This window comes from Artibeus jamaicensis, unplaced genomic scaffold (genome assembly GCF_021234435.1).
Source record: "Artibeus jamaicensis isolate MK-2021 breed Jamaican fruit bat unplaced genomic scaffold, CSHL_Jam_final contig_467, whole genome shotgun sequence".
Lineage (NCBI taxonomy): Eukaryota > Metazoa > Chordata > Mammalia > Chiroptera > Phyllostomidae > Artibeus > Artibeus jamaicensis.
The window spans coordinates 1,846,337-1,870,584 of NW_026521845.1; the positions used below are offsets into that span (position 1 = coordinate 1,846,337).

At 49.7% G+C, this 24,248-nt stretch overlaps 1 protein-coding gene across 2 annotated transcripts in view; it reads right to left on the reverse strand.

The window, feature by feature from the left end:
- COG2 (component of oligomeric golgi complex 2) overlaps window positions 1-21,809 on the reverse strand; it is a 38,014-nt gene extending 16,205 nt beyond the window's left edge. For both annotated transcript variants that reach the window (XM_053667310.1, XM_037136757.2), the window contains exons 1-9: window positions 21,653-21,809; window positions 14,500-14,661; window positions 13,268-13,333; window positions 11,122-11,202; window positions 9,407-9,510; window positions 6,854-6,962; window positions 6,101-6,280; window positions 4,408-4,532; window positions 181-307 (exon numbers count right to left, since the gene is read on the reverse strand). In XM_053667310.1, coding sequence (XP_053523285.1) covers window positions 181-307; window positions 4,408-4,532; window positions 6,101-6,280; window positions 6,854-6,962; window positions 9,407-9,510; window positions 11,122-11,202; window positions 13,268-13,333; window positions 14,500-14,661; window positions 21,653-21,724 — 1,026 coding nt within the window. In that variant the 5' untranslated portion in view covers window positions 21,725-21,809. The remainder of the gene's footprint in view (window positions 1-180; window positions 308-4,407; window positions 4,533-6,100; window positions 6,281-6,853; window positions 6,963-9,406; window positions 9,511-11,121; window positions 11,203-13,267; window positions 13,334-14,499; window positions 14,662-21,652) is intronic.
- Window positions 21,810-24,248: the final 2,439 nt, after the last annotated feature.

Here is a 24,248-nt window from a genome sequence, read left to right on the forward strand (position 1 = left end):
TAAAGTACTGGGGACTGTCACATGGATAAACCGATGGGTGTATTTCAAGATGAACGCTCGCTCAGCAACCACAACTTCGATTTTTAACCAATCACCAAACCAGGACTGTGCAGAATGGAACACGATTATTCTAAAGCCTCTGATGAACGTCTTCCAGGGCCAAGAAGGAGGGAAAGGTACCTCGTGAAATGCGTCAGGGTCTCCAGGGTTGAAAAGTGAGGGCAAGTTCTCTTCTAGTCCTCGCACTATTTCTGGCCAGACAGAATTCACCAAAAAGTCATATCCAGGAACAGTATTGCCTTTTTCACTGTAAGGTAAGAACAAAATTGCAGTCAAATACACCGTGGTCTCCTACTTACACACAGCAAAATTCCACTGTGGTGCTTTTACTAAAAGTTCCTAAGCCTTAAATCTTATATTTCAACCCTTAAAAAAAAACAAAACAAAAAAACCCCTGTCAATTAGTTCATTTTGGTCTCCAAATTTCTATTTCACTGCTTGAACTGAGTCTCACCTTGAACCTGACACAGCCCCTGAATCTATCACACAGCAGAGTGAGCTGGTGTCAGGCAGGGGGCAGAACTGCCACATCAAACTGCGGAGGCACAACGTCCTCCCCTGCAACAGGACATCACACCCACCCTCCACCTTAGCAAAGAAGTCTAACAGCACACAGAGCAGTCCCTGCACTCGACCTGAACGCCGCCGAGCCCCACAGCACCGGAAACACGCTCACTTACCAACTACCGACAGCTCTGTCGTCACTAGACTGTCTATCTAAGTTCACCTCCAGTTGTCAAATTCTATGACTAGTTCACGTAAAATCTCCATATAATGTATTTGTATGCATGCACGCTTCACTCTGCATCTTTAGCAAACAGCGAGGCTGTGGGTTCTAACTCACAAGCCAAGGAGAGGCCGCAGTGAGATAAAAGCAGGTCCTCAGGGGCCGGGCACCTGAGTTCAAAGCACCTGAGTTCAAAGCTTGGGTCATCCCGTTGCTCTGTGTTTTGGTTTCTTCAACTTGAAAAGGCAGATGGCCACGATTTCCACCCCACAGGACCATCGCGTGGGTGAATCGTCGCACTCAGAAGGCATTTAGGATGACACCAGCGTACGGTCAGTGCCGTGTTAGTGATGATCAAATACTTAAGTAATTAAATAAAGGCAGATGCCTTAAGTTTCTCTTGAACTTAAAGACCCATAACTATCTCCCTGGCAAACAGTCTCGCTGATCTACCCGCTTTGATTGTGGTATGTTGAGTAACATGCTTTAACATAACTTTCTTTTAAAATGTTCGGCAAGTCAACATGGGGTCTTATTTTAGCAAAACTGGGAGTTTTGTGGCTAAGCTGTCAAATTATCAAGATCACCCTGGGGCTTCACATTCTGATATGCATTAAAAACAAACAGAAAAGAGTTTTCATAATTTTCAGACAAAACAAATCATCAGGAAGGTGCGCTTTACTGCCCAGGAAGCTCTGGACCAGTCTGCCTGCAGTCAAGTGCTGACAGGGGTCGCTGGCGGGGCTGCAGAGGAGCCAAGGACGGCAAGGATGGTCCCACTGCCAGCTGCACACACCCTGTGACATATTTTTAATCGCGAAAGAACCAGATCTACTCAGGTATCTGGTCAAGGGAAGAGTAAAATAGAGGATTTCAAAACTACAGACGCACATAATATAAACACTACTAAATGACAAGGTCTCATACCCAAGGTCAACACCTAATTGAAGCCCCAAAGAGAAAACTGAAACCTGCAAGATCAACAATGGAAACAGATGGTAGTTAGAAAAGCCAATCCACTCTGTTTGCAAGATAAAGTCGGAATGTCGCTGGCATCGAGGACGATGCAGGAAAAAGGGAAACATGAAGCATTCGAAACTTAAAGGCAGGCGGTGAGCAAAGGAAGGTCAAGGGCAGCACGGTGATGGGGCCTGAAGCAAAGGAAGATGACCTACCAAAGGACCAAATGATTCTTCACATTTCTGAGGCTTCCCTGTGACTTCTACCACACTGACAACTGTGGATAAGAACTTACAAGTTTTAGAACTTGACATTTCAGGAACAAGACCAGCCTCATCCAATCTAAGGAGTGGCTGTCTCATAACTGCAGTTTTCATTTTACATCATAACTTCTCCTACGTTCTTACCCCCACATCCAAGTGATCACTAAACAAAAGTGGCAAAATCAGGTTTCACCAGAAATCATGCCACGAAAACAGAGAGAGTGCTTCAAAGACCAAGCAGTGTATTTATTATCCCAGCTTCTTTTCTTTCCAAAGAACAAAAATTCGAGACCAAATATACTGCTTACTCCATGAAGATGAAGAACTTTTTTGCCTTTCTAATGCTGAAAATAAATGAACTGGGTTCTTTGCAAATGCCGTACACTGCAGGAGATGAGCACATGCAGAGATGGAAACTAGTCCCCAACAGCAGTGAAAGGGACAGGAAACCAGTCCCCAACAGCAGTGAAAGGGACAGGAAACCAGTCCCCAACAGCAGTGAAAGGGACAGGAAACCAGTCCCCAACAGCAGTGAAAGGGACAGGAAACCAGTCCCCAACAGCAGTGAAAGGGACAGGAAACCAGTCCTCAACAGCAGTGAAAGGGACAGCAAACTAGTCCCCAACAGCAGTGAAAGGGACAGGAAACCAGTCCCCAACAGCAGTGAAAGGGACAGCAAACCAGTCCCCAACAGCAGTGAAAGGGACAGAAAACCAGTCCCCAACAGCAGTGAAAGGGACAGGAAACCAGTCCCCAACAGCAGTGAAAGGGACAGGAAACCAGTCCCCAACAGCAGTGAAAGGGACAGGAAACCAGTCCCCAACAACAGTGAAAGGGACAGGAAACCAGTCCCCAACAGCAGTGAAAGGGACAGGAAACCAGTCCCCAACAGCAGTGAAAGGGACAGGAAACCAGTCCCCAACAGCAGTGAAAGGGACAGGAAACCAGTCCCCAACAGCAGTGAAAGGGACAGAAAACCAGTCCCCAACAGCAGTGAAAGGGACAGGAAACCAGTCCCCAACAGCAGTGAAAGGGACAGGAAACCAGTCCCCAACAGCAGTGAAAGGGACAGGAAACCAGTCCCCAACAGCAGTGAAAGGGACAGGAAACCAGTCCCCAACAGCAGTGAAAGGGACAGGAAACCAGTCCTCAACAGCAGTGAAAGGGACAGGAAACCAGTCCCCAACAGCAGTGAAAGGGACAGGAAACCAGTCCCCAACAGCAGTGAAAGGGACAGGAAACAGAATCCAGAGGATGCAGTTAATGCTGGAGATCAGGACAAAAGATGGTCTCTCGAAGGAAGTGGTATCTGAGCTGGAGCTCACTGTGGCAAGGGACAGGAGGAAAACCACAGAGGTACAGGACACAGGGAGTGTCAGGGAAGGGCAATGCCACCGTGTGGACATAGACCAGGTGGAGCGGGGAGAGTCCCGCCACAGAGGGCTCTCCAGCGGAGAAGCCTGGGGCCAGAGTGGAGAGGACCCTCGGTGCTGCCTCAATAAGCAACGGGAAGCCAATAATGACTTAGGAAGAGGGCAGAGCATGTGACTCCCAGAAATCTGGGTGGATGTGACAGACAAAGGCTGGACTGGGTGGAAGAGTGTGGAGCCAGGGAGGCCAACGGGGAGACCCTTTACTCTGGAGACAGGAGGGCAGAGAGGCCTAGCCTGGGGCAGCGGCAGCGACAAAAGGGGAAGAGCTATTTATGACCCAGAACTGGAAAGTCATGGACATTAAATAAAAGGAGGAGGGAAAGCTGAAAATGACTTCAGCCACAATCAGTATAAAACTTGTTGAATTTGACTGATTAGTACTGTCAGACAGATCATGGCATTAGAAAGAAACCAATACCGACTTCGAACTGACGCAGGAGAGGGGGCAGAGAAGGAAAGGGTCTGGGCTCTGCACCCGGGGAGGTGGGCGACCTCAATCTTAGCTTCGTCACTCCAGTTTCTTATCTGTGGGACGAGGCTGGTGACTCCCGCCTCACGGCACCCGGTAACAGTGAACTGGAAACAAGGTGTACCTCGATCACAGGTATTTTACTGTAGTTCACTTTGTTTCGTGTTTTTTTACAAATTGAAGGCAAGACCATTCACCGGCCAAAAGATTAAGACTCGCTGAAGGCTCAGATGGTGCTAACTTTTTTTAGCAATAAAGTATTTTTCAATTAAGGTAGACACATTGTTTTATTTTAGAAATAAGGCCACTGCACACTTAACAAACTACAGGATAGTGTGACATAGCTTTTACATGCACCGGGAAAGGAAAAAATGAATGTGACTCGCTTGACTACGGTGCCCCGGACCCTGCAGGCCCATGGCCCACGGCAGCCACGCACTGCAGCACAGGTGCCACCACGAAAGTCAGGTGCGCTCGGGCACGACAGCCAAGTACCTTGAGATGGCTCCGCCCGTGACTTCTCGCAGAAGGCGGCAGTGGTGAGGGACAAAGTCCAGGAGTTTGTTATACATGATCTGAAGGCCATTGGGATGAGACTCCACGGTCTGCTCCGTAACCACCTGTTAAAGGGACAGTGTTTGAAGGGAAAGCATCTGAAGGGGAGGTATGAACTCTACACTTCAGAGAATGAAGACAACCCCCCTCCTCCACAGCTGACATGCTTTCTAACCAGCAGGTAAATGACAGCTGCGCTCAAAACTAGGTCCCAGATGAGGGTGCAGGATTCTGACCCTGTGGAGACAGATGCCGGGTGACAGAGCCCAGCCCAAGGCTGAAACACCAGGCATGTCCACCTGCTTTCCTGCTGAGCCGGGACGTAAGTGACAACCACTGCTCACTGCCCTGACCTTGGCCTCCTCTTCCACCATCACTCAGCTTAGGGGAAGCGGGGAGACAGAGAAGGATGGAAGATAATTCATTTTATTTTACTCTGTACTTTTATTTGGGGGGTAAGGTTGAGAGTCGAGAGGTGAACAAAATGATAAGCCTACTAATTTAAATAAAATAAAAAATGTGGCCGTGCTTTTATTCAATATGCCACTGAAACTTCACATTTCTGCCATTTGGCACATTAGATTCAGTTCAATGAAAAACAAAGGCAAAAATCGGTACCAAATGTTCTCACTCACTGACGAGCTGTGTCACTGTCTTTTCCACCCCCATTGGAGTAACTGTGAAATACAACGTAACACAACTGACGGGTCACAGCTTTCAGTGACCCCAAAGGTCACTGAAATGAATTCTTGAACTTCATTATCAACGGGATGCAACATTCCCGGTTTAAAAGTGGGAAACTTTCATCCCCAAGTCACGGTGACAGAAGCTCTGTAGTCGGTGGACAGACAGAACTCCCACCAGACGGGGGACCGGAGGGCAGTCTGCACTCGCTGGGGATGGGCTTTGTGACTTCTATCAGTTTGTACCAGATGAAGCTGCCATTTTGGTATGTCGGAGCGCTGCTGAGTGCTGGCAATTTCATGTGGTACAATCTATATCTGGCTGCTCAAAGGCAGAATACTCCTACTTGCGACATCTTCACCGTATCCTAACGGGAGGAACACTGCACGGCCAAGGTCTTACTCAGCAATTTGCCCATAACAGCCCTTTATCTCCGAATATTCCCTCCCTTCCACCTTTGTGGCCCAGCCAACTCCTCCATAGTTTCGAAGACTTGGGCCCGAACCCAGTTTCCATGCTCACAGACTTCTCAGTGCCCGCCTCCACCACGCATGCGCATGGTAGCACTGCCATCTGCTGCGTGTTCTACTCCTTCCATAAGAGCAGTAGTCACAAAGGCTTTTTAACAACTTCATCGAAGTGTGGTTCACAAACCATAAAGCTGACCCCAAAATGTTTTCGAACACACCTCCTTCCCAGGCCAGACCCCGCCCTCTAAGTGAAGACGGTCCCTGGGCTGCGGCGTCATTCAAAAATACAGGAGCGAGCCCGACCGCCGGCACGCTGGCGGTAACCGAGCGGGCCCTCCCTCTTACGGCTGACCCTGCAGTGGACGCGGGCCTCTTTACAGGAAGGGCTCTGGTCAGCCCCCCACACCCAGCGCGGTGCTGGAGACAGACCGACAAACGCTCCAGGGGCGTCTGTGGGCCGGAGTCTGACAGGCACAGACCTGCTCTATGTATGGTTTCACCAGCACTTGGCCGACCAGCGCCTCCGCGTCCCGGGTCTTGTCGATGGTGGCGTAGGTCCGTAAGCAGTGCCGTATAATGTCCACGTCGGAGGTCCGCAGGCCCTCCAGCAGGAGGCCCTCCAGGGACTGCTGCAGCATGGCCGTGATGCCGGCGATGCGCTGCGTGGGAACAGACAAGGAAAAGCTCCGATTGGACCGACTCCTAAAGGCTCAGATACGTACACAACAGATCCTTTATTCTAATAGAAGAAAATACATGTAAAACGAAAATATTGACATTTCTTGAAGAATAACAATGAAGTTCTCCTTCTCCCCACAATCTCTTAATAAGTAAACCTTTGCATCCTCAAAGAGAATTTAGACAGAATTACAGAACTAAAAAAGACGTTATTTACTTCTTAAGCTACAGAGTAAATCTGATGAACATACAACTTTAAAGCCGAGTTAAGAGTTGGGGAGAAAGTAACTCTGACTCCATCACATAATGTGTCAAGTTACCTGAAATTCAGAGTTAATTTTACTCTTATAATTCAGAGAATATGCCCGTGTCTTTACACAAAATCTGTGAAGTATGACACGTAGAAAGGGTCAAAACCACAAAAACTAAATGCAAACGTTCAAAGCTAGCTTCAAAATCTTGCAGACCAACAGTTACCTGGGGCATTACTGGGTTAAACCAAAATTATTTAGCAAATTCCTAAATACCCGATTGTGAAAATCTGAAACACTTACTGGTCTTACTTTGTCCAGAAGAGGCATGCCTTTGCTTTGAACAGCGTGAAACTGTAACTGGTTAAATTCTGTAGCAATTCTCTCCAAAATCTGTCCTGTCAAAAGTGGGCTAGCAGAGACAGTGACAGAAATTTAATTCCTGAAGTGTATTAATTTCCAGGAGAACACCCCACACGATGAGCGACGGCGTTGTGTGCACACCCACTGTTACAACTTTCTCCAGAGTGTTGCCACGCCCTGCCTGACACCCGGGGAGAGCCGAGGCACCCTCCGTGCCATCAACTCTCACTCTGAGCTGTCCCCACAGCCCGGTGTGAATGCAGCGGGGACATCCCCCACACCACCGACGCTGCCTGGCTGCTGGCCCAGGGGCCCGGACGGGGAGCAGGAGCAGGCCAGGGAGGTCAGTGAGGGTGCGACCACCCACTCCCACCGCCTTCTCCAGACTCTCCCGTTCATGGCCTGCTTACCCATCACCCCCTTCTCTCCTCCTGGCCTGCCCCATTATTCACACCTTTTCTCAAATGTCTCGGATACCTCTCAAATACCAAATACTGTCGTCTCCTCCAGAAAACACAGCTGGCCCTCTGGCAGCACTAAATGAAGTATCTCAAAGCAGCTGCCTTCAGATCGACCTTTACCAAATGGCTGACAGCAGTTCATATGCCATGTCCTAGCAAGGACACACTCACTGTGCATCTCCCACGAAGTTTAATGAATGCCCTTCTTTCTGCTAAACACATTATAAAGCCTCACTACCCCTCAAAGGGAAGTGAAATAGCAAAAGACGAAAAACAGAAAGGCACTGAAGCCCCCGCTGGGCTTTTTGGAGGCTTCCTGTACCTGCCCACGACCGATGGGCCAGCGGGGGAAGATGCACGTAGAGTAAGGAAACTTGAAATGCCACGTGAGCCCGGCCAAGCCCAAACCGGTTTGGAGGGACAGGAACTGCTCAGCAGGACCAACGCTAAAGGTCGATTCCTAACTCGTTCCCGAACAACCCGACATGGATTTATTAGTTTTAAATGATCTGAACATTCATGGCCTACCAGGCCCGATGTATTTACTATTCACTCGCACTGACCCGGAGTTCCCTCTCTGCAGCTCCGAGCTGTGGACCAGAATCAAAGCGAAGGCCCTCAAAGCGGTTCCGAGCCAGAAACAGCGCAATGTCTGCTGTGCCTGAGATGGAACACTGGGAAGTCCCTAGGACAGGGACGGGGTAGGAAGGCAGAGACGGGCTGACGACGGGGAGGCAGGCCCCGCGGTGCCGAGGGAGGACTCCGCTGGAGGAGCTGTCAGTACCACGGGAGGTGGCGCAGCAAGGCCTGCAGACTCCCTGGGCTGGTTGGAACAGCGGTGACCGACAAGTGCAGACCAGGGGACAGGAGGGCAGGGGCACACGCAGGGGTCAAGGCACAAGTGTGGCAAGTACTGACCACTCCGGTATACAGCTTGGTAATGAAGGGAAGCAGAGACCCAGGACGTGAGACTCGCTTCCCTTTTGGATGCCTCGTTTCTAAATCCACGGAACAAGGGGTATGGAGCGTGTTGTCCCTGAGGCCCTTCCAAGTCTCAAATTTGGAGAAGAAACCCGACACGCCTTTATCGCATGACCAAGACTTTGACCTATAGTATTCAACTCGGGTGCGGCTGGTTCTGCAGCAGACAACCCAATGTCACTTAAGCTAATATAATTAACACAAAGAGCTGTCACTGCGACCTTCAGAAAAGCTCATGTTCGACCCGACTGAGACACGTGTTAAGGCTACTGCTCAGTGTATGCCAGGGGCTGGCTGACAGAATCTCAGTGACCGTCAGACAAGCCTGCGTGTGGAGTCGCCATGAGCCTTAGTCACAGGTGAGATGGGGAAGGACCCCGACTCGGCTGCCCGGCTGGCAGGACAGCAGAAGCCCGTGCTCCGCCCACGGGGCCACGGCCCGTCCCACTGCGGCCACCATGAGCCACTCAGCTCACTTCCAGTTACTCACCTACCAGGTGGACTCAAAACTCAGGCCAGGGAGGTGGTAAGTCAGTCAGTCACACTGCGACCACAGAAATGGTCGCCTTTTTCTCATTTCATAAGCTTTTTCTTTCCGGATTACAAATTTCAACTAAGTGCGTCCCATACCGCTTCTTAATGACAGAGTGCTGGTCCAGGGACACCAACGGTAATACTCTGGGCATGTCTAAAGAAGCATCAGAGAAAGTCGAAAGCTACTCCACACCTTGAAGATCAACGAGGATGCTGCCAGACCTTGGGTAGGACAATGCCAAGGACAAGAGTCGGCCTCCGACAGCTCCCTGCTCCTGCCTCCCTGAGAGGTCGGACCTGCGGCCTAGAACCACAAAGGTTCGCAACGACGTGCTCTAGCTTCACCACTGAGCGCACTCAGCTTTTCCTGAGCAACACTCAAAGACACTTAAGCCAATGACTTGGACTGTCATCTTTTCCAGAAATGAGTTCTAACTTTAAAAAGAAGAAAGAAAATAGCCTAAGTGTAAGGTATTAATCTATGTGCTATTTAGTAAAAACAAAAAAAAAACCTTACCTGCGTTCTTCCAGTGCAGATGTTTCTTTGGAACTTTGAGAATTTAAGATCTTTTCAATTTTCTCAACTGATCGAATAACTTGTATAAGTCTCAACACACACATCTATAAATATTAAAATTAAGCAAAAAAATGTTATGATGTTTAATCTTAATTATCTGATTTCCCCAAGCTAAATGCAGGAAAACACAAACCCAAAAGTCAACTTAGAACATCTGGAGCATCCTACGTGTTGAATATCTATGTAACACTGGACTCCCAAGGACGTAAATCTTAGTTCTGGCTTTCTACAACAAGTGCATTTGATATTCTATTGCGAGTTTATAAAAATAAACTGGACCTTTTGCTTTCTCAAATTCTGTACTTATTCCTTCTTCTTCTTCCTATCTTAAATGAACCTCTCTACATTTATCATGTCTCAATGTGTCAATTCATTAAATACATTATTACACTACAAATACAATCAAAGAGGTTGAGGAACATTACAAAAACTCTCATCCTCAAAAGGACAGAAAGATACAAAGTCATTCATATAACAAACAGTCGCTGACCACCTATTTTGAACAGAAATTCTTCTCAAAAGTGGGGACCTGAGTGAACGAAACAGTAAGAATTCACTGCTGTCATGAAGCTGATAACCTTTCCCAGAATGCACTTCCTTCTGAAATCTTCCAACCAAAGCTCAGAGGATGCTGTTAAGAGGACACCTAAAGATACTTAAACAGAAGGTCTCTATAACAGGCTTCTCTCCTTGACTAATAATTTTAAAAAACGTTAACCAGTAAAATTAGAAAACACCAACAGCACCAGGCTAGAGTTTGAAGTCTTGAATCCTAATTCCAACTCCGCCACTGTATCATTATGATGATACATAAATCAGAAACTACAATAAAAACGCAGGCCACTAGAGAGGAAAGGCAGTGCACGGAGAGGGTTTTTACAGGAAGGAAACCGAAGGGTTCCCTCGGTTTCGAACGAGGGCTGACCCCCGAAGTTCGGGCTCTCGTCGGGGCCGAACGAGAGCCGACACGCGGCTTGCTGACGCGCGAACCGGCGGTACCACACTGAAAGGCGCGCTCCGAGAGCCCATCCCCAACCCCCGAAGTGCGGGAGCCTTCTGTACAGGAGCGATGGGAACACGTGTGCCTCCGCAACGGCAAACTGCCTCGCTGATGTCGGTCCCTACACCTTCTCGTTAGGGGAAAAATGAGGTGTTTTCATTGACGCCCCTGGGTACCTCTGAGATTCTGCTTTAGCATTTTAAATACATACCACGACATTATAATGCAATGCAATGCAATGCAATGCAATACAACTGTCAAAGAACTTCAGGGAAAAATTTCATAGTAATGAAAAATATGCACAGGCACGCAGCCTGTGAAACCTACAGTTTTCTTTAAAATTGTTAATGCTACCACAAATGAGCTACGGCGTGAGAATACTATAGGATCTGTTGTCCTTGAAAGAATTCATTACTTTAGCACACCTCTGTGTAAGCTTCCCAGGAGTGAGGAGACCTGGGCCGAGGCCCTGGCCCTGGCCCTGACTAGCCTGGCTCGGCTACAACCCCTCAGGACGAGCGAGACCGTCATCTCCTGTTCCGTCTCCTCTCGGCAAAGGGACCGGAGGGGCGAACCAGGTCACACGCGCGGAAGGGCCTTAACTCCGAGGGGCCACCACGGGTGCTTGCTTCAACGGCACGACACTTCGCTGTACCTTTTTCTCCCGAATGTCCTCTTGTTTAGACACCTGTTCATCTACTGCTCGGATACCTTCACTGATAGACGACCGGAGACTCTAAAAAACAGAGAAAGTGTGAAAATGTTTGGTAACATTGTGAAATTCACACAGTCAGTTCAGTTCTTCAGAAATGCATTCACGTATTTAATTCAATTCCAGTATCTGCAGGCCAGTATTACACAGAGACTGATATAAATACGAAGGCTCAGGCACAACTGTTGTTGCTTTTGGGGCGTAATGACACATAAAGCCGAGGTCAAACAGGGTAATGACTGAAAGAACAACAGTGCACACACACTGGGAGCCTCAGAGGGTCAGGGCAGAGGAAGGGGGTTCTGGGTCTGAGTCCGGGAGAGCGCGGCCGTGGGGATGGGGCTCGAGTTCGATTCTAACGCGTGTGCAGGCTGACTCGGCGGGGAGGATGACCCTGGGTGCGCTGTCGGCCCCCCTGTGGGGAGCAGTAGAAATAAGAAGGGGTTGTTTAGGAGGACTTCACTTAGACAAGGTGAGGTCTCTAGACAGACTCTATACATTTTCGGAGAACTAACGAATTTTTAAGTGCTAACGGATCATGACGTAATGTCGTTTGGGGAATACTGGGAAGAGGGAAGAGACTGGCCAGGAAAAGGGACAGGTCGTAGGTGGAGAAACACGCCCAGGAGCTAACGAATTTAGCCAAGTATGAGATGTCTAGGAATGAGGTCCAAGATACAGGTAAGAAGAACAATGACAATGAACTGGACAAATCACAAAAATTCTGTCGAAAGGTGGTTCATTCACTCGCTGAACATTCTGAAATACCCACTAACTGCTGGCTGTTGTGGCAGCTGGAGAGGACACGACGACAAACGGGACGGAAACGAACCCCTCAGTGACCACAGGACCTCCAGCCGGTTCGGGAGCTGAGCTTGAAGGGGGAGAGGGGTTGGTGGCTGGCCCTGCCCGGGAGTGGCTGACTCGGAGACAGGCAGCAGGCTATGAACAGGGAGGGCGGGGCGGGGCCTGTGCCTGTGAGAGCCCAGGCCCGCCAGGTCTGAGCGGGTGTACCACGGGGACGGCGCTCAGTGAAGAGTCCGAGGTTGGCAGAGGCTGCACAGCCAGGAGGCCAGGGGCAGAGGGGCACCATGAAGACGGCAGCAGAGCCAGGCAGGGGCAGACGTGGAATCCAGTAACTCCACGTCCATTCTAAGGAAGAGTATGTAAGGAGCTTTTGCAAAATTCAAGCAAGATCTAAACATTCCAGAATAGCTGCTGCTTCCAGGCGCAGCTCCGGAAACATCCCTTATGTGAGTTCTTTCCTGCCTGCCCCTCCTGGGAACTTCGCACCATGACGCTGTCACTGTGCGCTTCTTCAGCTCTGTCTGAGGGGCTCGGTGCACAGGGCCACTCAGCTGGCCTGCTCTGGGGTGGTGTCACACCCAGGCGGTGACGGTGGATGCAGCAGATGTGAGGGAGTGTTTCAGAGCCATGGAGCGGGAAGGCTGGGAGTCTGATTCGGACTGGGGCGGGGTGGGAGGAGGGTCGGGACGGGACAAGGCGGCACAGCTTTCTGCTGGAAGGGACGCCCAAAGTCCCCTCCACACTTCCTGCTGACGCAGTCCCTGCGCCCAGGGACTTAAAGGCCAGGGGGCGGGAGGTCCTATTCCCCCGGCAGAGACTTTCTCAGAGGAGCGATAAACTGTGCGGTGTACTGAGTACGCACTGCACTGACGTTACCCTTCAGTTAGATTAAGTGGTGAACAGCTTCCAGGGACCAGTGTGGAGGCATCTCCACATGTAACACTGACTGGAGGAGTACTTGTGAAAGTACTGCAAACTTTAAAAACATAAGCCCCTCGTAAGTTGGAGATTACTTACACACGAGAGAGGTAGCGCTCACAGGCTGGATTCTGAAAGAGCCTGCTTGCTCTACCCGACACTTCAAAGCTGTCTACTCTGAGAAGCTGTCATCGTCAAAACCAACAGGTTTTTCGGTTGTGACATCACAAGCAAAAAGCGAGAATCACCTCCACCTTCTCTGAAGGCGTGTGCTAGTCTCGAACTGCTGAGCCACGCCCGCCTATCAGACATGGGGGTTCCTGGAGAAGGCACACGGGCAGGACACGCAGGATGGGAGACTTACCAGAACTTCTTCCCGCAGCTGTCCCAGAGGCACGGAGAGCTGGTTGAGGGCTTTGTCCATGCCAACCTGCGGGCAAAACCACGTTGGCACAAACACGTCAGAACCAGCAGTGACAGCGACGCGTCTGTTCAGTGATCAGAACAGTACTGTAGGTTCTTATTATGCGAAACCACATACTGGCAAGCACCTGGCTAGATAACACACGCTACTTTGCCGTCAATATTGCTCCTAGAATACGAAAAAACCTGTTGCTATACATGAAACAATGAAAGAAGGGAAGTCATAATAAGTGAAAGCTTCCTTAGGCACGGTTTGCCTTTGGATGAAATTTTGAATGATTTGAAAAGTTTTAACAGGAAGTGCGTACCAGCTGACGTGCGAGTCTGACAGATGGGCTCCATTTCCTCTAAACATGATTACAACCTTTGAGAAAAATCCAAATTAAATAAATGGGACATAAAATATTTTGAGTTTCTAATTCACATCTACCACATTTACCTTAGTGGTAGATTTCCCAAAGCAAATATGGCTCATTAAGTTTAATGCTTCCTGAAATTCCCATGGAGATGAGTACTTTCTGTACTTCTTCAAACAAACAAATTTAAAAACAAGATAAAATATGAACAAGACAACTGTTTTGCAAGTACTAAAACGTAAGCGTTTCTGAGCCAACCTTTATAAACGCCTCGCAGGTTCATTACAAACCACTCTCGGATCTTTGTAAAACCAAGCCCCCTACACAGCAACGGCAGCCAAGGGCCCCCACCCGGGCTCCAGCCAGCAGCTGCCAGAGCAAACGACAGACTTCCTTTAGAACAGCTGAGCCTTACTCTTGCACATCAGGCTCAGCCAGTGAGATGTCACGGCAATCACTTGGCAACTAGCAGAAACAAGTATTTTGATAGTATTATTGTCCTTTATTTACATATTTATTTATAAATATGTATGTATATAACTTACGTGTAACTACATATACATATATATAGCTTTCCTTAATAACTAGTTTAAAAATAACCTAGAAGAGTCTTAAATGAGGAAAACCAAAAATGTATACCGAGAGACTTTAGTTCTTTTGTTAATTAATGAACTGAGCCATCTCTTTAGGTTTCTGAGGGAAGAGTCATCTGGAAGGTTCTGAAAAGACCCAGCACTCTGGAGGACAACCCTGAGTCCAGGAGCAAAGTGTGGGCGCACGTGTACCGACTGGCGGGAAGTGCAGATGTGAGGGTTACCAAGTTTGTGGAGAGGTTGACAAAATCCGCATAGTCCTTGTTGATGAGTTCCACCATGGCCGTCTTAAGAAGCTTGTAGTAGAGCTCCAGGTCATCTCTCAGCTCCTCCAGCTGCACACGCTTCCGGCAGTCAGAAACGAAGTGATCGACGTCGAAGTCGTCCTGAAAATAAGACCGGGAAAGCAAAAACCGCTGCAATGATCCACTTGGTGCGTAAAAGCAAAGTGTGAGGAAGCGCTGGTGGGGAAGGCCGCCCGCCTACCCCACACTCTGCACACGCCGCACACGCCACACACACTGCCCGCGCACGCTGCGCACACCGCAGGGCTACGGGACGTTCTCAGCGAGCACAGCGTGGCACGGGGTCCTGCGGACTTTCCGAAGGTGCCGGGGGGCCCTGACCCAAAGCGTTCTCCCCAATGCCTAAATCTCACGTGGGATTTTATTTCACTTTTTTAATTAGACAGTTCAAATGGGCTCTTCTCAGAATAGAAACAATTGTCCCCCTTAATTTTAAAAGTAACAAATGTCCAGCCTAAAACTTTCAAAGAAGTAACTGTGTACAGATTTAAAAACTCACCCACACTCTGATACTCTGCAGTTAAATGCTATTTTATTTTTCACTATTTAACATTGTGATTCACACCCTGCCAGATTTCTTTTCTGGTCTCTTCTCTCTTTAAAATATGAACTACCTTTTAAAATCGAGATACAACTGACACACATCATCACACTGGCGCAGGTGCACAGCACAGTGATTCAGTGTCCGTGTATGCTGGCTAAGTCGTGAACATTCACGCCACGCAGAAATCCTTTCTTGTGACGAGATCTTAATTTGCTCCCAGAAACCTTCGACCACACAACACAGCAGTACTGTCACGGGGCTGTCCCCACGGCCCCTGGACTTATCTACCTTATGAAGACTCGAACCCCTGCACGCATTTCTCCCCACCTGCCACCACCTGTTCTCTGCACCGACGTGCCTGGTTCTGGTGGCACTTTTTAGACCCATGTACGACCGAGGTCACAGGCGTCCGTCCATCTCTGAGTTGTTACACTGAGCTTGACGGCCTCAAGGGCCACCCCTGTTGTCACAAATGCTGAGATCCGGACTTTTCAACGAAGTATCTGCACGCAAAGGGACGAGTCTGGACACCAACCTCCCACGACACGCGGAAATCTAACTCAACACGGACTGTGACTCACACGTAAGAGATGAACTGTAAAGCTTTCGGATGAAAACAGGTGGGAATCTGTGTGACCTCGGGTCAGGCAATGATTTCTGAGAAAGGACACCAAAAAGCATGGAAAACAATACGTAAGTTGAATGTGATCAAGATAAAAATGTTTGTGCATCAAGAATACGTGAAGAAAGTGAAAAACAACCATAGAACGGGAGAAAAATATTTGTACATCGTGTATCTGACGAGGATCTGGTATCCAGAGTACGCAAAGAACTCTTATGACTCAACCACAAAGAGACAAAACACCCAATTAAAACATGAGCCAAGGATCGGAACAGACAATTCTCCAAGGACACCGCGCCCTCGGCCGACAGCCCTGTGTGCAGAGATGCTGAGCATCGCTGACCAGCAGGGAAGTGAGAATGGAACCGCAGTGAAACACCACTTCACACCCACCAACACGGCCACCGTACGGTGAGGAAAAAGAACAAAAAGTACGTGTTGGTGAAGAGACACTGGAACCGTCATCTGCATGGTACAGCTGCGTGGAAACCAGTTTGGCAGTTCCTTAAAAATCAATCATAAAATTGCCCAGCAATGCCACCCCTGAGAGAACCAAAAACTGGTGTTCACACACAAGCGTGTATATGAATGTTCTAACAGCAATTATGCATAACAGGAAGAAAACCCCAAAGCCCCTGAAATATGCATCCACTGATGAATGGGTAAACAAAGTGTGGTAGGCCCACACACGGTGGAATACCATTCAGCCATAACAAGGAATAAAGCACTGCTACAAGCTGGAGGAACCGTGCAAACACTACGCCAAGTGAGGAAAGCCAGACACACGGCCACACACTGAACGATCCCACTGATACGAGACGTCCCAGAAGAGGCAAGTCTGTAAGGACAGAAAGCGCGTTAGTCGCCGGGGACAAAGAGGGGGAAGAGCTGGAACGGGCAGGTGCCAGGCTTCTCTCTGGGCAGATGAAATGTTCTGGAACCAGACAGTGGTGACGGGTGCACAGCACCGGAACTACACTGAAAACCGATGATGTATAACAGGGAATTTTACATTATGTGAATCACATCTCAATTACAAACAAATAAGGAGGCACATACAGCTACACTGAGTAAGAATGGAACAGTGCTGGCAAAGAGAGACATGTCACAGGACAGAAGACAGCCGCACAAACACACAACGACATCGAATAGTCTTCAACACATGGAGCTGAGCGAGGGGCCATTCGCACGCAAAAAATGAACAAAGGCACCAACAATCTAAAAATTAACTCAAAATAGACTTATATGTAGAACGGAAAACTTCTACAAGAGGAGAATCTAGATGCCCTTGGACTTGGCAATGACCATTTAGATACAACACCAAAAGTATGAGCTATGAAAGAAAAAAATCGATGACTTGGATTTCACTAAAATTAAAAACCTCTCTGCAAAACACACAGTTAAGAGAATGAAAAGACAAGTCACAGAGTAAACATCTGTAGAACACGTACATGATAAAGGACTTGGATCCAAAATGTACAAAGGATTCTTAACAATAAAAAATCAAACCCACTTTTAAAATGGGCCATCTTGTGGGCTATTTTTGATGCTATTTTAATTATCCCATCTCCCAGAGCTCCCCGCTGAGGCCTCTGGAAAGCCCAGTGTTACCCGATTTTCCCGGGACTGAGGCCTGGGAGCCAGGAGATAAGGGCCACGATTTGTCCCAACCAGTTGTGTGACAGTGGGGGAAGCCACCACACCGCTGGGCCTCAGGTTCCTTGTCTGCAAACCAGACACACTGCCCAGTGTCATTTATCACAGAAACATAAAATGGCAGGAGCTGCAAAAGACTACAAACATTATCTGGACCCGTGCCACCCTGTTACGCCAACGAGGAAACTGGAGCCCGCAGGGAGCAAAAGTCGCACCTGGCGAGCAGCACAGCTGACACCGGGGCCCACAGCTCCAGGCCACTGCTATCCCACCCGCACGGCACGATCCGAGTGGCTGCTCCTTCTTCCCTTTTCATTTGTCCATTAAAAAACACGCTCTGCGGGCACAGGGGCACCACAGGACACACTTCCTGCTTCAATATTCATGGTTCAGCCAATTTGAAGGGGGAGGAGCTCAGTGACTCGCTGGGCTTCTACGAGTTCTTTAACATAGTGTAGATGCTTATCGTCACCGCAGGGAGGGTTTCCGATTCCTCTTTCCATCACAGGCACACGTGCCTACGCTGCTGCCACCCAAGCCGCTAAGCGAGGGAGGTTTAGGACGGGAACCAACGAGCAGAAGTTCAGTGGAGGCTGGTCTGGGCTCAGCACAGAAGCAGACCGTTCACCGAGGAGAACTACCCTGGACGGAATGCACTGCGTTTCGGAAAGTCTCCCGTGACCAGGGGGACTGAGGGGCCCCGTCGCTGCTCTGGACGTGCATTCCGAAATGAGCGCACTGCCGCGATGTAGGCCGTGGACTGAAAAACGGCACCCAGACGCCAGGAGGGTAGTCAAGAAGCCGCGACAGGACAGCAGGAAAAGGGGAGATGGAGGGAAGCAGATGGACCGGCGGTGCTCAGCAAGTGAAATCCGCAGGGCTTGGTAGCAGACTGGATTTGACTCACAGCTGGATGGACGGGGGAGCAGCCACTGAAGTGGGGAAGCCCAGAGAACGAGTCTGGGTGCTGGGTGCTGGGTGGGGAGTGCTCACGGGTTCAGTTCTGGACAGGAGTCTGAACGTGAGTGGCAGAGAGCTTTCCAAGAAGAGACGTTAAGGAGAAGTTGAGTATACGGGTCGGCGCTCAGGAGACCTTTGGGCCGGGGACACCTACCTATAGGTGGTCACTGAAGCTGCAGGAATCACCAGGGAAAGGAGAGGACATGTGACTGAGCCTGTAACAGGCCAGCTGATGGCTTCGAGGAGGAGAGCGGCTATGCACACTTGACGGAGACCAGAGCGGTGAGGAGAGGATCAGAGGGCTCTGTGGCGAGCGTCTGGTCTGCTGCGAGGTCACGCGGGGGGAGAGAGAAAGGACTGGGCTGGTAGCAGCTTTGGTGAGAACTGCTTACTGGAATGGTGGGGCCAGAAGACAGAATGGAATGAGTTTACAAGTGACGGGTGAGCGGGCAGGGAGAGCTCTGAGCCTTTGGCAGTGACACTGAAGAGACAGCAACAGGGCAGCAATGAGAGGCAGGAGGACCGAGCGGAGGAGACTAAAACAGGAGTGTGTTGGAGAGCCAGTGGCAGTGAGCACAGAGCAGTGAGCTCCAGCCCCAGTGGAAGAGTTGCCCGGGAGAGGGAGGAGGGGCCCTGCCCACAAGCTGAGGAGGAGGAAGAAGATGAGCATAAACACGAGAATGGCGCTGGTGTCCGCAAGGTGAAGGAGTTCCCGTCTGATGCCTCTGCTTTTTTCTGTAAAACGGGAGACGAAGTCACACGCCGAGACGGAAGGGGAAGGCTATGATTTCAATAGCTCATTTGGGCAAATGGGTCTAGTTGAGCTCAGCTTGCCACTTTCTCTCTCCTACTGCCAGTATCTTGTGTCCAATTTCATCTACTAGTTCGCTGTCAACCCTCTGCGGAGTTTTGTACCCTCTTAAAGCTGAGGGAGCTAACAACGTGATGTCACCACCACTGTGGCCCCAAGAGGTTCTTCCACTTGCCGCTCCTGCCTCCGATCGCCTGCATCACTCACAAACACCTCCCCTCCCCTGTGCTTCTTGTCACATCTCACAGGACCACGGAGATAACTTTTTAAGTAGCCTCCTGCCTCCAGTCAGCTCCAATGCAACAAATGTGGCCAATTTTCTGCTTTAAACTGGACTGCAACTCCACAGTGAGGCATGCACAAACCCCTCACGGTTGTATCAAGGCTCAAGCATCAGCAATCCCCCTGCCCCAAGTACCTCACCGGTCTCATTCCTGGCCACGCTGCACACTCCAGCCATACTGTGCAATTTCTCGCCACACGCGGTTCTCCTAGCACCGTACTCAAGAGCCGAAACCACACGGTGCCTATCCCTGTACCACCGTGTCTAGACTGCTGGCTGGCACACAGCGGGTGACTGACGATGCCTGTTTTGTTAAATGAGCAACTGCAATCATGTCCCCACAGGGTCCCTGTCAGGCTTGACAGGCGAATGACAACAGTTTCCAATCAAATGACTGGATTTCAAGTAATCTCAGCATTCCTGATGCAAACCTGACATTCCCTAACTTCCCCACAGGCATAAAACCTACAAAACTACATAATGTGTCGAATGAGACACAAGTCTGGAAGTATAACCCCAAAAGCAACCTCTCCACTCAGCCTTTCTGCCATGGAATTACAACTTACAAACATCTCTTCAGAGGAAACACAAATCGCAATTAACCTTTACCTCCGGGCCCCACCCAGAAAGTCAATACCGTTTCACACAGAAGAGCTGTTCTTTATTTTTACACCCACACAGCAAGGGGGCACACTTACTGGCACTACAAATTGATCGTATGGCACAGTCAGAGGTTGAACAGCCACGGAATGTGAGATGACTGGCACTCCAGCCCCTTCCCCAGTCCGCCCTCTCCCTACGCATGTCCTGAGATTTCTGCTTTCTGAATCCGCTTTTAGCAAAGGCATTGCATCAGCTTAGGCTGAGAAGGACAGTGAGTCAGAACGAGGACTGCCGCCGGGCCCGGAGGAAGCCTGAAGAAGACCAGGGATGGCCAAGTGTTGCTGTGCTCCAAGATCCCTGAAGTCAGAACAAGGGCCCGACCTCCACGGGCTCCTTTTCTTCTTCCAGCAGGTATCCTCTCCCACCAGGTATCCTGAGTTTCTCCCTGGCTTCAGGGCAGCTCCCAGCCAGAGGGCGGGATGAGGGATTTCTGGATCAGTGAGTTGCCCCTGCACTCTCTTTCAGATACCCCATTTCAGTTCCTCCTTTAAGTCTAGTGGCTGGGCAGAAACACCACTGCACAAGGCCCAGAGGACATTACTCCTGGGCTTGGAGAGCCCTGCACACTAAAAATGATACGGCCACACCGGAGAGACCCAGACATAAATCCTTGTTTAAAACCAGTTTTGGAGATGTGATCAGAAAGCAAGTATCAAAATGAGATAGGTTATTAACCTAGAGAAAGAGAGATCATTATGACTGGAATGCATCAAAAAACACAGAGCAAGAGATTTAAACTCACGTGTTCAAAACTTTAGGTGTCTAAGAACTTTAACTGTTTAACACTGAACCCAGCTACTAAGTGGTGTCAAAAATCGCAAGCCTTAGAAATGAAACATACATACATACACACTTTTGTTTCAGTGCAGACCCAGAGGGATACATACACCAGGTAGCCAGACAAAGTTCCTCCCAGCTCTGATTCAAATCTTGGACATTTCCAAGGCTGGACCTGACTCATCTTCATGATCAATAACATGTATTCAGTTTATATTTCTAGTCTGTGAGTTCATGTCCTATAGTTACCAACTTCCAATTCATCTGTTCAAGTGGGGCAGCATTAGAAAATGAGAATGCTTCGCTTCGTCCTAATGCACCAAAATCAGTAAGAACATTCGACTCCTTTAACTATCTCATTCCAGAAGCTTTAAGTTAACGTTAGGCAAAAACTTTGGACTAAGTGCCTTTTTGTTCAGTCATAGTTCCTGAGCCACACGTGCCAGACACTCGTCACCAAGCTCCTGCCTGGCAAGGGGACAGACAATCTGAGCGCACGGCACAGTAACAGGGTCGGGGAACGACAGGGGGCTTTTACACTGAACTCAAAACTCCTTGCCCAGAACCGTCAGGCCTTTTAACTCAATAAGCACGTTGTCCCTGAAGTGCTCTCTCCAGAGAGCACTGAGGCCAAGACACTCCCTACGAACTGCAGCGAGGTCCCCGCCGAGGGCACCAGGGCAGGAGAAGCCCGACGAGAGTCCCCAAACGGCAAGGGACCGCAGGCCACCCACGGCCCGGCTCCGCGGAGCGCACCTTCATGAACTCGTCCTTGTCGAAGCAGAGCGTGTCCGGCCCCTTGGGCAGGTTCATCCTGCTTTTCTCCATCCCGCCGGCCGCCGCTTGTCAGCGCCGAGACACCAGCGAGGTGAAGAAGCAGGGAACGGCGCCCACCGACGCCTCACCGATCCACCACCGACGCCTCACCGATCCACCACCGATTTCCACGGCACAGGAGCCACCGCTTCCGCCAACATGGCTGCGCCCGAGCCGCGGCCAATGAGCGAGGGCGCCGCGGACGGCCTCCGCTCACGCGGCCAAGAGGGGAACGAGGGCCGCCCTCGTGGTGCTGCAGGTGGCGCTGCCCCCGTGCGGCGGAGGGCGGCACTGCACCCAGGGCTGAATGTCGGCCCTTGGGTTCTCAGGCCGGTCTTCCAGCCTTGGGCCCATCACCGGCTCATTCCCCTGGTCCGTCCCCGTCCGCTGCCCAGCGGCGCCCGCCCTGGTGCTGAGGCCTCTGCGGGAGACTCGGGCCTCCGCCCTCAGCCTCGGCGCCCACAGGCGAGCGTAGCACCCCCTCCCATGAGCCCAGTTCTAAGGGAAGAAAAGGTGGTCAGCTGGGCAGCCCCCTGCTCAACTCTGGGCTCATTTTCTAAGGCAGGCAGCTTCAAAGGCACAACTTTGACCCTTCCAGGCTTTTAAAGGAGTGCCTCACCACCTGCGTCATCAAAACACAGCAGATAAATAGGTGTGCATACGTAGTTGTTCTTAATCAAGACCAGAAATAGACAAATTTTGTGTCCGGTGCCTGGCAATTTCTCACACTTTCTTCCGCCCCCCCTCCTCCCCCATCCCAATTTTATTCCTGGATTTTCTTCTCTTCCTTGCTCTGACTCCCATAGTTCCTTCCTCTAGCTGCGAATGCCGTAATGAGTGGTGAGCATTCATTTCTCTTTATCTGCTCGAGACTCTGACAATCAAACTGCCAACCTCACTTTACACTCTTCACCCTCTATGTCTTTCCTTCCCGCGAGGCCTTGCTCCTCCGGATGGGGCTAGGCTGTTGCCCCCAATGCTGTTTTTCCTTCGGAGAACACATTAACCCTAACAGCCCTCAGAAGAAGTGGGACAGAGAAAGACAATACCTTCAAGTGAGACTCCTGTATTCAAGTTACTTCAAAGAGGAGACTGGTCACTTTCAAAATGTGGGTGTAGGATCCAGAACAATAGCCTCCCCACCCGTGGGCCTGGCAAGCCTCATTGAGGAGACTATTCCCCGCCAGAGTCTGGAGAAGATGATGGATGAGAGCTGGAACCAGCCCAGAGGGGTGGAAAACTGTCAGGGGAACAATTATGAAAAGTCCCGGTGATGTCTGTTTCAGTATGGGAATCAAAAGCCTCATTGTTTGGCCCTGGCTGGTGGGGCTGAGTGGATTGAGCACTGGCTGGTGAACCCAAAAGGTTGCAGGTTTGATTCCCAGTCAGGGCATTTGCCTGGGATGCAGGTCAGGTCCCCAGTAGGGGACGTGTGAGAGGCAACCACATACTGATGTTTTTCTCTCTCTCTCCCTCCCTTCCTCTCTGTCTAAAAATAAACTAGATAAAATCTTTTTTTAAAGCCTCATTGTTTGGTTTTTGTTTATTCACTGTCATTATAAAAATTTCCCATTAACACGAATGTCTCCTCAGAGAGCACAGGGGTCACCCCCGCTGCAGACTCATCACCCTGCTTCCACCGTCGCCAGCCCTGTGCTGTGCCTGTGTCCTGGGTCCTCCTCCTGCCACGCCACTGCCACTTTCTTTTCTGGCTGGAATATATTGTAAAGCGGATCCCAAACATCCCATCATTTCCTGCTCCCGGAATGCCCCGGTTTCCACGTCGAAGAAGAGGAGGAAGGGGAAGAAAGGACATTTGGTTACACACCCAAGGTGCCAGCATCTGACCTGACAAAACCAACGGTTCTGATAACCAACCCCTCTCAGCTCTCGGAGGTGCAGCTTTCAGCCCAAAGCCTCTGTCAATGAGTGACGGGCGTGAACCCAGGGGGCACACATTCAAAGCCCATTCAAAGCTCTTTACATGACCCGGCAATTCCACTTCTGGGTGTTTACCCAAAGAAAACAAAATGAGTTTGAAAAGATATATGTACCTGTGCATGTTTATTGCAGCCTTATTTATAACAGCCAAAATATGGATGGAAGCCAGGTGTCTATCAACAGATGAATGGATAAAGAAAATGTGATATATATATGGGATATTATTCAGAAATTAAGAGAAGGAAATCTCGTCATTTGTAACAACATGGATGAATCTTGAGAGCATTATGCTAAGTGATAGAAGTCAGACAGAGAAAGGCATGATATCATTTACATCTGGACTCTAAAAATGAAAAACCAGAAATGAGCTCATAGACACAGAGAACTGATCACAGGTCACCAGAGGGGTAGGGGTGGGCATCAGGGGTGAGGGGCTGAAAAGGTACAAACTTCCAGTAATAATTAAGTCCCAGGGATGTAGTATACAGTAAGGTGACCGGAGTTAATAATATGTATTGTAGAGTTGAAAGTTGCTAAAGAGAGTAAATCTTGTAAGTTCTGATCATAAAGAAAAAAATGGCGACCATGTATGGTG